The 15632-nt window shown below is 39.7% G+C and overlaps 2 protein-coding genes across 2 annotated transcripts; one reads left to right on the top strand and one right to left on the bottom strand.

Moving 5' to 3' along the window:
* Positions 1-1236: 1236 nt before the first annotated feature.
* Positions 1237-4100, bottom strand: LOC137273957 (uncharacterized). The gene is made up of 3 exons (XM_067806884.1): positions 4062-4100; positions 3293-3553; positions 1237-2487 (listed from the first exon to the last, which is right to left on the bottom strand). The coding sequence occupies exons 1-3, from the start codon at positions 4077-4079 to the stop codon at positions 2095-2097; spliced, it is 672 nt and encodes a 223-aa protein (XP_067662985.1). The 5' UTR covers positions 4080-4100; the 3' UTR covers positions 1237-2094.
* Positions 4101-4254: 154 nt separating this feature from the next.
* Positions 4255-14978, top strand: LOC137273952 (dolichyl pyrophosphate Glc1Man9GlcNAc2 alpha-1,3-glucosyltransferase-like). The gene is made up of 13 exons (XM_067806876.1): positions 4255-4535; positions 5073-5151; positions 6317-6510; positions 8124-8242; positions 9263-9330; positions 9734-9857; positions 10179-10282; positions 11040-11160; positions 12107-12246; positions 13071-13210; positions 13418-13515; positions 13902-13974; positions 14694-14978. Exons 1-13 carry the CDS (start codon positions 4471-4473, stop codon positions 14935-14937), a joined length of 1569 nt encoding a protein of 522 aa, XP_067662977.1. The 5' UTR covers positions 4255-4470; the 3' UTR covers positions 14938-14978.
* Positions 14979-15632: the final 654 nt, after the last annotated feature.

The following is a 15632-nucleotide window of genomic DNA, read 5'->3' as shown; positions in this document are numbered from 1 at the left end:
TCGATTCTGAGATGAAAATCACAAGATCGATAGCTGTAACTCGAATATTAACAGACCGACGTTATGCAGCAGGCAAACTGCTGAGCGCGGTGTCACACAAAGATAGAAAGAAATGGTGCTTCTCCGATCAACATTTGCAACACACTGTGAAAGCTTCTTGGGGCGCTTGCATTATTTAAATTTATAATTCAAATTTTATAAACACATATGTACACTTAGAAAGAAACGGACTGCGAACTATAGATACTACTCCTAAGCATTAGAACAAAGAAAGTACTGACCACCAACTCCTGTGCAAGGCGTTTGTCAGTATAGAGTTAAAATCCGAAACACACCCTACAGCGTGATATGCACATGATTTCTTCATTATCAACGGCGCATACCAAAAACCTTTATCTCTTAAAATTGTTGACGTTCAGAGTTTCTTCACAGTATCACTTCTTTTTATATCGATATTGACAATATGCCATAAATAGCCATCAAAAACCCGTACCCTCTTGATGATTCCAACCCAGTTACTACATGGAGCAGTGCCTGTTCAAATACGTTCATACAAGTCTCAGAAACGAGTTTGAAGAACCCTGGGGTAAACTGGTGCAGTTCGAAGGGTGAGTGAGTTTAGTTTTATGCCGCATTCAGTAATATTACAGCAATATGGCGGCCGTTTGTAAATAATCGAGTCTGGACCAGACAATCCAGTGATCAACATCAGCATCGATCTGCGCAAGTGGAAACCGATGACATGTGTCAGCCAAGTCAGCGAGCCTGACCACCCGATCCTGTTAGTCGCCTCTTATGACAAGCATGGGTTGTTGAAGGTCTATTGTACCCCGTGACCTTCACGGGTCTGAAGAACCCGGGACAATTTGACCAAACATCCAGGCCAATCTGTCCATATTTGTTGTGGCATTTTGCAGCTGGGGCAATTCGACTAATATCCCTGGTATTATGAGCACATGTTGTCCATTGGCTGGTACTTGGTGTGTTGATTAACAAAATACTGGAACATCCAGTTTGGTTAGTTTGTTGCTCAGTGCTACACTCAACAATAATCCAACTATATGGTGGCCGTCTCTAAATAATCGAGCCTGGACCAGACAATCCTGTGATCAACAGCATCACCATCGATCTACACAATGGGCATACAATGGCATGTGTCTATCAAGTCATCAATCCTAACTACCAGATTCCTTCAACGTCTGGCAGCTGTATGTAGCAATAAGTCCATATGAATCAGACGATATAATTGTTTATTGCATAGAGAGGCATGTATTTATTGATAGCTTCGGCTTGATAACAGTGTAAAAGTCTACAGCAAATGTCTGCCTATGCAATTAACACAAAACTGTCATGACAAACGTCATACCTTTAATTGTTGCTGAGAAAAGTCAAATAACATGTGTTTAAATATAATTCAAATACAACAGTTTAATTCCTTGTTTGTTTCTGTAATGTGTTTTTACTAAATATATAAGACTAATGTATGATATCTACTTTTGTTTGTTTAAAGACATATTCAACTACAGTGCATGCTAAAACCCACGGCTGAAATAGGCAGTGAATTGCTCAGCTGAAATCACAAATACTAACATTTCTAAATTCTGTTTTTAACAGAATTTTATTTTATTATTGTGAACAGAAACTATGAAATATCTGTCATTCCTGAACATCGATTCTGCATCCAGGTTAACGATGTCTATATTTGTGTCCATTTTCAGTTAGCATTTGCACAGGATGCATATCTACATTTACATCTAGCTAGCTTCTAGCAGCCATTTCTCAAAAAGAACTTAAGTTTGGCAATTTGAAAAAGATGAATTTCTAACTCAAGTGCATTTGTAAAATAAAAAAGCACCAACACCTTCAATAATCCATCCACCCAACTGTCTTCTATTATTGACTTTAAGATCATTTTCAGTTCATTCTGGTGAAAGCTTTTTCTCAACATCTAACTTAATAGGGGGTAACCCAAGGTAAAGTTCAGTGTAAAAGACAAAACATAAAAAAAACATCAACATATGGTTTCTTTTCATAATCTTATTTCCATCTATCACACACAGACAATATAGGAAACTACTTTCGAAGTCTACCGGGTCAGTACCATTCCCTGTCGGAGCCAATGTTAGAACTGTCTTTGTATCTCCTTTCCTTGCCGTCCTGGTTATACTTGTACCGATACTGGGGAGGAAAATATTCCTTGTGGACACTTCGATTATCTATTTTCTTCTGATGTTCTTTCTCAAATGTCTCTAAGTCCATGGTCCATACATCTCTATCTGTCTTCTTACAATGTACTGTGTCAACAGGGTAAACTGTTTTCCTAATCACTAACTCTCCGTTGTCTTTCAGCCAGCAGTTCTCCAAGTCATCAGGTGATTCTGGAATCCCATGTGGGAATGATATTGGGGTGATCTTGATGAGGTGGTTCACACTCTCCAGCATCCTGTTCACAGACGGGGTGTTCTTGTGAATGTACGAACACCCGATCTGTCGATGAGAAAAATAAATCATCATGAGGTGACCACAAGCAGATAACTGTAAAATGGTAAATGTGATAATCAACTGGCAAAGGGTGGAATGTGTGTCTGATGGGAGATGGGAAATGAGTGTGTTGAGGTTGGGGTTGATGTTGGGGTTACTGTGAGGCAGTGGGTGGGACTGGGAGGGTGCTGTGAGAGAGAACTCGGATTCGCGTGGATTGGGGAGTAACACCAAGGTCCATGACTCCAAGGCTGTTTTTAGTTGTAATAAAACATCACCCAGTCATACTAGAGTCAGCCAGTAGTCTGGGCCAGACAATCCAATGATTGATATTGTAAGCAGTAGTTCGAGCCATCAGACATGCAGTTGACCAAGACATTGAACACAGCCACCCTTTGACTGACTGGGACCAATTCTAACACAGAATCCAAAAAGGTAATATTCCAGACATACCAGTTCAACATCATGATGATGATGGTGATGATGATGATGATGATGGAAAGTCTTAATGTTTAGTTTCAGAGGTAATGAGTGAGAGAGTTTGGTTTTCACATCTTCTAGTAAAATTCCGGCAATATCATGATGGGTGGACCCAGATCATGGACTTCTTTCACCAATTTTTGTTTCATTTTCAATATGTCTGTTCTGGATTCCGTACACTTTTCTGGAAAAATTTTAGACATCTTACCACCTCATCATAAACATCACTGCAATCTGTAAATAACCTGTTATATGCCAGACAAAGCTGTGGGTGATATTATGAACATGTCCCATATCATCAGGGACAACCTTCATTCAGGACCACCATTACCTTTCCATTTAACTTGAGTGTTTTGATGGTGTCTCGTTCCCAGTATGGCCGACCTTTTAAAGGTTTCACTCTCTGGACCAGATGTAACATGGACACCTCTCTCTTCTTTTCTCCCTCTGTCGCCAGCTTTCTCTGCCTTTCAAACAAAGGTTCTGCCCATGACATGTCTTTAGGGTCTGCCCATTTTGGAATTTTCTTCTTTTTGGACATCCTTCTTACAAAGGTCAAGTCTTGACATGCTGGGCGAAGAAGTGACACCCTCTACAAGAGTAAAGAACTTCTGTAGTAAAAAAAAAACACTCTTTAAAAACATAATAATACGAGTTGTAGAATGGTCTCGCTTATCGCGCCAAGACATTTCCGAATACGACACAATATTTCAATTTCGAATACTCACTTACATGAGCATATAATATGATATATATTTTTTTGTCTTTGTGTAAAGAAATGCACAAAACTAAGTAACTATTTAAATCAAATAAATAAATTCAAAACAGTACAAAACCCTGTCTCTTATAGTTCATTAAACCAGGTCTTAAGTTGCCAAAGCATTCTGTAAGAATTGCCTCTAAAGGGGCAACCAAAGTTTCAAAGTCAAAGAAAATCACGTACAACTGTTCCCCAAATTAACATTGCCGGGAATACAAGGTAAAATACCAATGCAGAAACATGTCTGTCATTGATGTGAATCACCCCCGCCTCTAAATAGATTTACAGTATCAAATAGGCAGGTAAATCGTGAAATCATGCAGTTTTTTATCACATGTACCTGCAAGAGAGACGCCATCTTGATTTCTTGGATAATATTACTCTCGTATTTAAAAACTATATATGGTACGTATTTACTGCTGTAGTCACAAAAAACACTCTTTAAAAATATAATAATACGAGTTGTACAATGGTCTCGCTTATCTCGCCAAGAAATTTCCGAATACGAAACAATATTCCAATTGGGAATACTCATTGGATAGTACATGAGCATATAGAATATATATCTTTGCCTTTGTGTAAAGAAATGCACAAAATTACGTAACTATTAAATCAAATAAATTCATATGGAAATATTTTGTTTTAATGTATCTGCAAGGATACCTGATACTAAAACACGTTCAATACGTGACAATGTCGAAATGAATTCCCCCAGCAATCTTCAGTGGAGGAGGTAAAAAATCTCCAAGATGGCGACGTTTTGGCTCGTCGCTTCCGTGATCACTAGTTTCAAACTCCTGTTAATGCCAACATAGTACGTGTCTGTAATATTTAAATGGTTGAGAACGTTTTTGTTATATTTCTTCATCACGTATGCATTGTTTGGGAGACATGGCACGATTAGTTGTTGTGTGTCAACATGTACACGTGTCACATACCGGCACATGTGAAAGGGAAACAACTTTGTAGTCTCAATACCAAGTTGTTGAATGTTAAACGCACCAAAAATATGGGATCCTTGGATCTACCATTTGCCTTGGATCTACCGTTTGCTCGCCAGTCCACTTTGTTCCTTTTCACATGGGCTACTTTGAGCTGTAGTGAACTGATAATTTAAAGACTCAAGAAGTTATTGTGTACCATGGTTGAATAAATTCAACTTCATGTTATTGTATGTTCCGTAAGAGTTCATCCCGTGACAGATTTTAGAAAAGTATATAAGAGAATGGAAATATTGAGATATTTTGGGATTACTAATAACAGAGACCATATGCCGAACAGACACACACACACACACACATATATACATATATATGGTCTCTGCAAATAACGTGTTTACATGGTTTTGCAGCCGATCAACAGATTTTGAAGTTCATCGAAACTGGTTGGCGATAACCCATAGTCTACCTGTCAAAGACTGGTATAATGAGGTAGGACTTTGTATTTGCTTTTAGAAATATGTAAATGATAATAAATTAATTAGCTGCTGTTGGGACCATATTTAATAGCCGATATTGTGAGCATGCCTGATTGGAGGGCTGCCAATTTAGAGAGCTTTCACTGTATCATACGTTCTGATATGTCTCCACTATACCATAGATGCATCTACGGCCCTGCCTGATGAATTTATTACCTCCCTTGGATGGCTTTTTCCCCAATCAGGTGCCTACACTGGGAAGTTGAGGGAACCAATCACAACTCACTTTCCCTTTTTAAATTACCTAACTGATTGAATTTGGCAGCGCAAATGATGCAGAGGTACTCTGAAAGAGGTAGAAAGAGTTTGTCCATGTAATTTTTGAAGTTTGAGACCTGTCAATTTGTCTGCATGATTTCCTCAAAATCTGAGTCACTGCGAATAAACCTTCACAGTTGCAATGGCTATCTTTGTTGACACTGACAAGCCCAGTTGTAACGACAGCTTAGCTGATTGGTTGCTGTGAGAATGCAGAGCGAGAAAGGGATGTAACAAATTATCTGGCCGAGCCTTAGATGCATCCAGGGTAAAGTGGAAAGCTATCAGAACATGTACACTGGAGATATCAAGGATGCCACTGCATATGACAACTCAGTAAATTATGATATTTGTCAAAATCATCTTTTTGTTTAAAAATTATATTTAGAATGATCTTCAAGGTGTAGTACATGCAGTAAAAGTGGTAACTGGATCTCAGTCAAGGCTTTATTGCTGAAATATATGTGAAATGTTATTTTTATTGAAAGAGGGCCAGTGGGGAGTCAAAGATAAGACTAGTCACCAGTAAACTTTCTTTGTCATAAGTGTCAGAAAAAGTATTAAATACATTGTATTCCATTTGTGTTGGTTGTTGCATATCATGTCAGTCACTCGTTAAGCTGGACCATCCTTAATTATTTACAGACTGCCATGATATAGTTAAAAATTAGAATAATGCTGACCCTTATTAAAATCAACTATCCCCCAACCCATTTTTGTCCGTTTCCAAAATAATAGACATAACACCATTGAAACTATCAGCAGTCCATATCATTTGTGACATTTAAAGATGATTTAAATATGTTTGTGGTTTTATTTACCCAAGTGATTTAGTATGCATGAAAGAAATATTTTTGCAGAAGACATCTGAATGGACGTTGGATTATCCCCCCTTGTTTGCCTGGCTGGAGATGGCGCTGTCCCAAGTGGCCCAATATTTTGACAAAAACATGCTGGTTGTGTCCAACCTGAACTATGCTAGTGAAGCCACAGTGCTGTTTCAAAAGCTTTCTGTCATTGGAACTGATTTCGTCTTTGTCTATGCAGTGAATCAGTGAGTACCTATGTTTTGAGGTGGTATTTTTATGTCAAGAACTGTTTGGTCACTGTTCAGTCGGTAACATGTGCACCAGACATGTTATTTTGGACAGGCAGAATTTTGTGTGGCCATGTCAGAAGAACTACATGTACCATCCTATAAAATTATCAGTAGTTCATGAACGTAGTAATACATTATGTCAATCTAAGAATCATTATTCGTTACACTCCTTCATTGAGTCAAACAAACCCAAGTAGGATGTCATGTCAGGTAATCTTTGAGTGACATGTGACTGTCCAATCAAATGCAAGAAGGACAATCAGATTTAGTCAATCACACAATGGCTACTGTTTAGGTTTTGACGGCAATGTTTAACTGTTTTTAACTGTTACTGACACTGATCTCCCAACACATGAAAATCCACAAAAAACACAGATGTTTGATCTGCAGTGTATAGGCTTTCTCATGTGATGTTCCCATTAGGTAATATTTCCGCAAGCTGACATCCTTGAATATTGACAAAAACGCTATTTTCAGCAACTGTTTACTCAGTGTTGTTGCATGTTCCATGTGCATCACATGAAAACGATTGTGCGGAAAATAGCATTTGGAATCATTTAGGTACATACTTTTTCAAGGTAAAAGTCCTAAGATATGTGCACATGTAAACTTTTGTGATTTGGTTAGCTGTGTTCTGATTGGTCAGTTGGGAAGGTTAGCTGGCGGGACCTTCTACTAGGGTTTGTAAGACTCAGTAATAAGAAGTGTAACAAATAATACTGAGCCATAGTATGCTCATCCTCGATATCTCCAGGGTATACACTCCGATAAGTCTCCACTATACCCTGGACGCATCTACGGCTCTGCCAGATAAATTTATTACCTCCCTTTGCTGGCTCCGCCTTCTCACAGTAGCCAATCAGCTAGGCCGCCGTTATAACAGAGCTTGCCAGTGTCAACAAAGGTAGCGGTCGCAACTGCGAAGGTTTGCCCACAGTGCGTCCCAGATTTTAGGGAAATCATACAAACAAATTGACAGGTTCGAAACTTTAAAACAACATATGGAAGAACGTCGTCTAACTCTTCCAGAGAACCTCTGCATGGTTTGTGTTGCCAAGTATAATCGGTTAGATAATTCAAAAAACGAAAGTGAGTTCTGATTGGTTCGCTCAACTTCCCAGCGTAGACACCTGACTGGATGAAAAGACAGTCAAGGGAGATAATAAATTTATTTGGCAGAGCCGTAGATGCGTCCAGGGTATAGTGGAGACTTATCGGAACGTATACCCTGGAGATATCGAGGATGTAGTATGCTTAGACTGAACATTATGTGTTTTGACAATATCATGTTTTTTTGTTTTGTTTTTAGAAAAACATGCACAGCATGTTCTTTCAACAAGCTATAAAGAAGTGGTAATATAAGAGTAATAACATATAAGGAACACTTTGTTTGAGAGTGTCTCAGGTGTTTCAAGTTCATAAATGTACTGTCTCATGTGAATCGTGAGTAGAGAAAGACCTTTATCCATCGGAGAGTTTTTGTGCAGCTCAATAAAAATGCACAGGTATATTATTTATTCATTTTAGGTGAAAATGGGTATTACAGAAGCAAATGATCTATTTTCCAGGTTTTGTAGGAAATGTTTAAAGCCTAGTCGAAAAGATGAGACACAGGACTTGTTTGAGAGTCCCAAACTCATCACATGTGTTCTGCTGCTGGCCAACTTTGGACTTCTGATTGTTGATCGTATCCTTGCCTTGCCAGAAAGCTGTTGGGATGGGTTGTCAGCCATGACTCACAGAGTTATCTCCCTTTAATTAACTCTTCACAGCAACATCCCATTTGTGGCATTTGTATTATATTGTATTATTGCTGGCTGAACTCAACTGAACTCAGTTTACTCTCAGGTGACTGTCAATTGCTTCAGAGGTATGACATGTACATCCTTATAGGTATATCCTAATCTACAGGTATACAGTATATATGAAGGTAATAAAAATCAGCATCTTCAGTTAGCAGTATTGACAAATACTGGAGAATATTCATTGGTGAAACAACTGAACTGACTTCATGACTCACAAAAACAAATACGTACAAACTTGAAATTTCAGCTTGACCATCTAGCCAGCTTTACAGAAATTTTACTAGCTCTTTTCAAAAGTCACTGGCTACTAGGCAGGTAGACAGCTATTGTGGTCACTGAGTTGGACAGTGGAGACTATTTATGAAACAACCTATCATACTACTAACCACAGGTTTTCTAGTCCTGTTGGTTCATGGATCCAACTCAAGATCCAGATGACATATGATGCCATTATCAAACAACATCTTTAAATTTTATTATTCTTGAAAAATATCACTATCTAAATTCAAGGAATGAAATTTGTTTGGCGAAAGGAGAAGTCAACTTGTCTTGGCTAAAAACTCTATCACCATTAATATTCATTTTAAAATAGCCTTTGCTTGAAATATGTTCATAGTTTACTTGAGTAGGGGAAGGGCTATATCACATTTTTCATTTTATCCCACATTGACCAGCACCCTCTGTCATCCTCATAAGAATTACATTACAACAGGCTCATTCCCCTATGTATGGATATTTTTATGTGTGGTGTTGTCAGTGGATAAAGACTGCAATCATTTCAGATACAGAAACAAATATTTCTTTCACCACAAATTAGCATAGCAACACAGATTTATAAAAATTATAATCTTTCTCTGTACTTTCACTGAAAGATGGGCTTTTGTTTTGACTTAACCACCCAGACATACATTTCCAGTACAATGGCTTCCTGACTGGTGTGCTGCTTTTGTCTATTGTGCGACTGCATGAGGTAAACTATATGATGCAACATACCCTAATGATTGATAAATTATTCATAAATTATATAAATAAATCGTAAATTCTCATAAATTATTTGCCATCTGTCAAATCTTCATTCATAACAATTACTTCCTATTTGTATGGATTGGTTTGAGATAACTAGTTTTGTACTTCAGGTATTAATTAAGTGGCTGAAATCAGAGATTGGTATTAAAGAGATGGTAAAACTGGATTAAAATTTATAGGTATCAGTTTCATTTGATAGTAAAGTATGATAACTCGTTCAAAAAATAATTATCCCAGATCCAAATTTTAGATGGGGACAAGCAGAAGCACAAAAGAGCAGGCAAAGATTCTCAGTCTAAATCAGTTTTGTTTTGTGCAACTTTCCAAATATTATCTCATCTTTTCAGGGCAGAAACATCTCTAGTGCCTTTTGGTTTACTGTACTGCTCAACTTGAAGCACATCTACCTGTATATCGCTCCTGCATACTTCGTCTACCTCCTGCGCTGCTACTGCTTCAGGAGTGCCCCAGGTAATTTAAGGTCAAGGTCAATTATGTGTGTGAATTGGGAGTAGACGTCAGTGATTATATAATTAGTCAAGTGATATGATGTGTTTGTTTTGTGTTATATTTAATGGTGTGTTCTGCAGTATTCAGTCTATATGATAATAGTATACATTTATGCAGCTGGGTTGGATGATCCAGTGATTGACACCCTGAGCATTGATCCTTGCAAATGCTATAAATTACATGAAGTTATCCAAGTTATCACACTTTGGCATTCATCTAAATGACAGCTTACCTGGAACATGTGAATGATAGCTTACATGGACCATTCGTTTATTGTTTCAGATGGGACAATACAGTGGAGATCGTTCTCCATCATCAAACTCTTCAGTCTAGGTTTTACGGTCATGTCAGTCTTTGGGATATCATTCGGACCTTTCATATACATGGTGAGACTTTACTGAAAATGTTGTGCTGAGACATCAGCCTCCACAAAAAAAGAAGTGAGAGTGCTATTAATAGAATTTGTTCTTAACTGAGACCTTAATCTCAGATATAATATATGTTACATTTGACCGCTTTCTAAATGTCAGTGTGTATTCATAAGATAGAAACTATAATTATACAATTAACATATATCTTTGTATTACCATTGCATCTCTCATTTTATCAATGAGGTTAAGCAGGTGTTGTTTTGATGCCTAAACTGTTAAACAGAGAAACGAGATTGGTAAGTTTTCTGTGTTTACTGGTTTTTGAGGAATGTGGATTAGAAAAGTTCAAGATGTTATAGGTGAGGGTTGGATGTCCAGTTTCATCTTGATTGTTATTCTAAGTGATTCATCACCAAACCTTTCCTTGTGGCTTCTCAGATAAAGTGGTAAACATCTAAGATCTGCATCTCTTTGGTTTCCCTCCAGTATCAATCTGGCATACTATGATATACTCATGGAAACAAATAAGGGAACACATGAATATACAGGTGTTTCTTTATTCTTTTCCAAGTTTCTTCACAAGGATTATATTCCACTGTGAGTGAAATTCTGGAAATTACAATAGGAACACTTGTACTTTCTTGTGTTCTCTTATTTGTTTCTGTTAGTATATATCTGGAATGCTCAGTTCAAGGTGGTGTTACAGCTGGTTCACCCACCTGTATGTATTTTCCCCATGTACATCACACTGACAGTCATTCATTTCCGCCAGGGCCAGCTGCCGCAGGTCTTGTCCCGACTGTTCCCATTCAAGCGAGGTCTGTGCCATGCCTACTGGGCACCAAACTTCTGGGCTCTCTACAATGTTGCTGACAAAGCTGCAACCATTGCAGGTACAATAGACAGGAGCTGAGAGAGAGGGAGGGGATTCCCAGGGCAGGCACAGTAGACAGGAGCAGAGGTGGGAGGGGCACATCCTCTGGCGGACATACAGTAGACAGGAGCAGAGGTGGGAGGGGCACATCCTCTGGCATACATACAGTAGACAGGAGCAGAGGTGGGAGGGGCACATCCTCTGGCGTACATACAGTAGACAGGAGCAGAGGTGGGAGGGGCACATCCTCTGGCGTACATACAGTAGACAGGAGCAGAGGTGGGAGGGGCACATCCTCTAGCGTACATACAGTAGACAGGAGCAGAGGTGGGAGGGGCACATCCTCTGGCGGACATACAGTAGACAGGAGCAGAGGTGGAAGGGGCACATCCTCTGGCGGACATACAGTAGACAGGAGCAGAGGTGGGAGGGGCACATCCTCTGGCGTACATACAGTAGACAGGAGCAGAGGTGGGAGGGGCACATCCTCTGGCGTACATACAGTAGACAGGAGCAGAGGTGGGAGGGGCACATCCTCTGGCGGACATTCAGTAGACAGGAGCAGAGGTGGGAGGGGCACATCCTCTGGCGTACATACAGTAGACAGGAGCAGAGGTGGGAGGGGCACATCCTCTGGCGGACATTCAGTAGACAGGAGCAGAGGTGGGAGGGGCACATCCTCTGGCGGACATTCAGTAGACAGGAGCAGAGGTGGGAGGGGCACATCCTCTGGCGTACATACAGTAGACAGGAGCAGAGGTGGGAGGGGCACATCCTCTGGCGGACATACAGTAGACAGGAGGAGGCATATGAAAATGGGAACTTTCTGCTGCAGATACAGTAGATGGGAGTGGAGAGTCAATATGCTGTTGTAGATATATTTGTGGTTATTGTCAGTCTCGTGTCTCAGTATCTCTCATTATGTCTCACTGTGTGTTACTGTGTCTGTGTCTTGCTGTATCCAGGTGTGCGGTTGAAGGTAGTCCAACCAGATGCTATGGGGTCGGCAGCGATGACCGGTGGTCTTGTACAGGAGTTCCAACATACGATACTGCCCTCTGTGACCCCACTGGCCACCATGGTGCTCACACTTATCGCTATGATGGTAAGGCACCACTTAGTATAAACAGTGCCAGTTATTTGACGTTACATAAATTTTCATGAACAATTTCAATATTCTTCCTTCCAGTTGCTTGATATACTTTCATAGTTGACTTGAGCAGAGGAAGGGATATGTCTCATTTTTCATTTTATCCCACATTGACCAGCACCCTCTGTCATCCTCATAAGAATTATTATTGTTCCCCTATGTATGGATATTGTTATGTGTGGTGTTGTCAGTGGATAAAGGCTGCAATCATTTCGGATACAGAAACAAATATTTCTTTCACCACAAATTAGCATAGCAACACAGATTTATAAAAATTATAATCTTTATCTGTACCCCACTGGCCACTATGGTGCTCACACATATCGCTATGATGGTAAGGCACCACTTAGTATAAACAGTGCCATATGTTTCAACTTTACTTACATTTTCATGAACAGTCTCAATATTCTTGCTCCTGATTCCTCTATCAAATAAGAAAATGCAAAAGAAGTGCTTTGGGGGGTTAAATACAATGAAATTATCTGAAAATATATTTGAAATATCCTTACAATGACAGAAATAACACAGATATGTCACCTTGACAGTTAAGGATAGTAGACATATATTGTACAACAAGACTACTGCCACTCTGTTGCCTCCTAGGGCAGTGGGGTAGCCTAGTGGTTAAAGTGTTTGCCCATCATGCTGAATACCCGGGTTTGATTCCCCATATGGGTACAATATGTGAAGCCCATTTCAGGTGTCCCTTGCTGTGATATTGCTGGAGTATTGCTCACTCACTCACTCACTCACTTAATCACTATATCCTCCTGTTTCAGCCTTCTATGATGAAACTCTGGTACAACCCACGAGGGACTCTCAGTTTCCTCCGCTGTCTTACGCTGTGTGCCTTTGCCTCCTTCATGTTCGGCTGGCACGTTCATGAAAAGGCCATCTTGCTCATCCTCATCCCACTGATGTAAGTGTGGTACAAGTCATTACTCAACTTCTGGTAATAAAGTGGGGATTAGATCAGATCTAGTCCAGACACACAGACAGACACACAGACAGACACACAGACAATATGTTGAACTGAAGCAATTATTTTGAGCATATTGAAGTTAGCATTTCAATATGTTGAAATGAGTATCGCAAGAATGTTAAGCATATAACACTGTTCTTTCAGATTGTTGTCAATGGAGAGGAAGAAAGAAGCTCAGATATTTCTTATTTTATCAACCATTGGTGGATACTCATTATTTCCCCTTCTGTTTACTCAGTTTGGTAAGTACAGCTGTCACACACAACACTGAACCTCTTCTTGTTTAATCATTTCAGTGTGCTGTCACGCTCAGAGTTGCTTGCAGTACCTGTTATATGAATACTGACAAAGGTTGGCTGTTCAGTCTTGGCTAGAGAGTTGCAGAGTTGGTTCCCAAATGCGCAGACTGATGCTCATGCTGTTGATCCCTGGATTGTCCAGACTTGATTATTTACAGACAGCCATCATATAGGTAGAATATTACCGAGTGTGGTGTAAAACTAACCTCACTCACTCACTTACTTATGGATTTCAGTCAAGAGACCTGCATCACTTGAAGCTTGTGTTCTACATTGAGCTGACAAGCTGCAATGCACTCGTTTGTATAATGTAATACCTTTTGTTTCAGAAACACCAATAAAAATACTTCTACTGGCACTATATAGCTTTTATGCCTTCACAAGTCTGGGAAGGATTCATGGGTAAGTTGTGAACCATATGTCCTGAGGCTTCCTGTTAAGGGAAAAGGTGCCTGTAGAAAGACTGTATTTGTGGCCTAGTGGATAGACAATCTTCTCAGAGGATTGAATGTTTGCATTTTGATTGTTGTCTATATGGCAAACCTGATAATTCGGGTTGGGATTGGTCATCAGAAACCCATGCCTCTTGTAAGAGGTGACTAATGGGATTGCGTTGTTAGGTCTGCTGAGTTGGTTGACACATGTTATGATATCCCATTTGTGTAGATTGATGCTCATGCTATTGATCACTTGATAGTCTGGTCCTGAGTTGACTATTTACAGACAGCCACCATATAGCTGGAATATGTAATATTCCTGAGTGTGGCGCAAAACAAAATTCACACTCACCATGACTCTGTGTCCCAGTCTACCCAGCTGTGAATTTGGTACATCGATAGGATGAGAGAGCCACAATAAAACTTGGGGCGCCTAGTGACAGCAAGAGTTGTATACTCCCCAGGGAGTTGAGATTTGTAGTACTATATGATGCTGAGACGGACATCCAATGAGAGAGGAAAACAAATACCAGCACCTTGAGCAAGCAATAGTTGCATGGACATGTGCACTGTATAACTATCCCAAACATCCTGTAATAACTGTCTGTTATGGTATACTCATGATTTGACAAAAGAGACCAAAAACACTCTCCCTCACTCACTCCATAATTCCTGGTGTTTCAGTATCCCGGCTCGGCCAACTGCCTTGCCCCTGTTGTCCACCCTGGAGAGCCTTTACCTGCTTGGAATTGTTCCTCTTGAAATGTACAACAGTATTGGCCACCATGCACTGGGCCTGTCACAGAGACTCCCTTTTGTCCCTCTGCTATTGACATCTGTTTATTGCGCAATAGGCGTCACATACTGCTGGCTTAAATTTTACTGGCTTACACTCTCTGATAGACCAAAAAAACAGAAAAGCAGTTAATATGTATGCAAATGTTAATAAATATTTGTTTTGTTTTTTTCCTTGGTTTTTGTGTTGTCACTATGGTGATGGTATTCTGAAAGTATCAGCATTCCAAGAGCTTTAGTGAAGGATAATCAGACTTCATTGGAATAACCCACCCTTTTGCAACCCACCCTTGTCCTAAGGGTTAAGTAACTGGATGTGGTAGTAGGGCTCTTTGACATGGTTAAAACCTGTCATTGTATCCCAGTTATGTAGACTGACAGTCATGGTGTCAGGCTTGGGATTAAGGCCAACAATACAGAACTGGAATGTTGTTGACAATAAATGACAAACAAACCAACAAATCATGAAAGGAAGATATATAATCAGTCTGTACTTTCTCCTCCCCACAGCACCTTGATAATTAGCATCAGCCATTACACAGCATGTTGAATCAACTAAAGTAGAATATCAAACAAACGCCTGGTTGTGAGGGATCAAAAGGTTCTTGTTTCTGTAATCATGAAATCACTCATGCTGCTTTCATTGACACTCCTAACCTGTGGTTAAAGAATGACCCCAAGTCACAGTCAAACCAGTGACTGAAAGCATAAGCAGCATTTCATATCACATGGGTAAGAAGATACACAATCAGTCAAGTCACAGTCAAACTAGTGACTGAAAACTTCACAGGTGATCTGACCTGTGAGGGTCCAGAGTAGAAAAGGCCT

The sequence above is a fragment of the Haliotis asinina genome, chromosome 2 (assembly GCF_037392515.1).
Source record: "Haliotis asinina isolate JCU_RB_2024 chromosome 2, JCU_Hal_asi_v2, whole genome shotgun sequence".
Taxonomy (NCBI): Eukaryota; Metazoa; Mollusca; class Gastropoda; order Lepetellida; family Haliotidae; genus Haliotis; species Haliotis asinina.
This window is presented reverse-complemented; position numbering and strand designations above follow the sequence as displayed.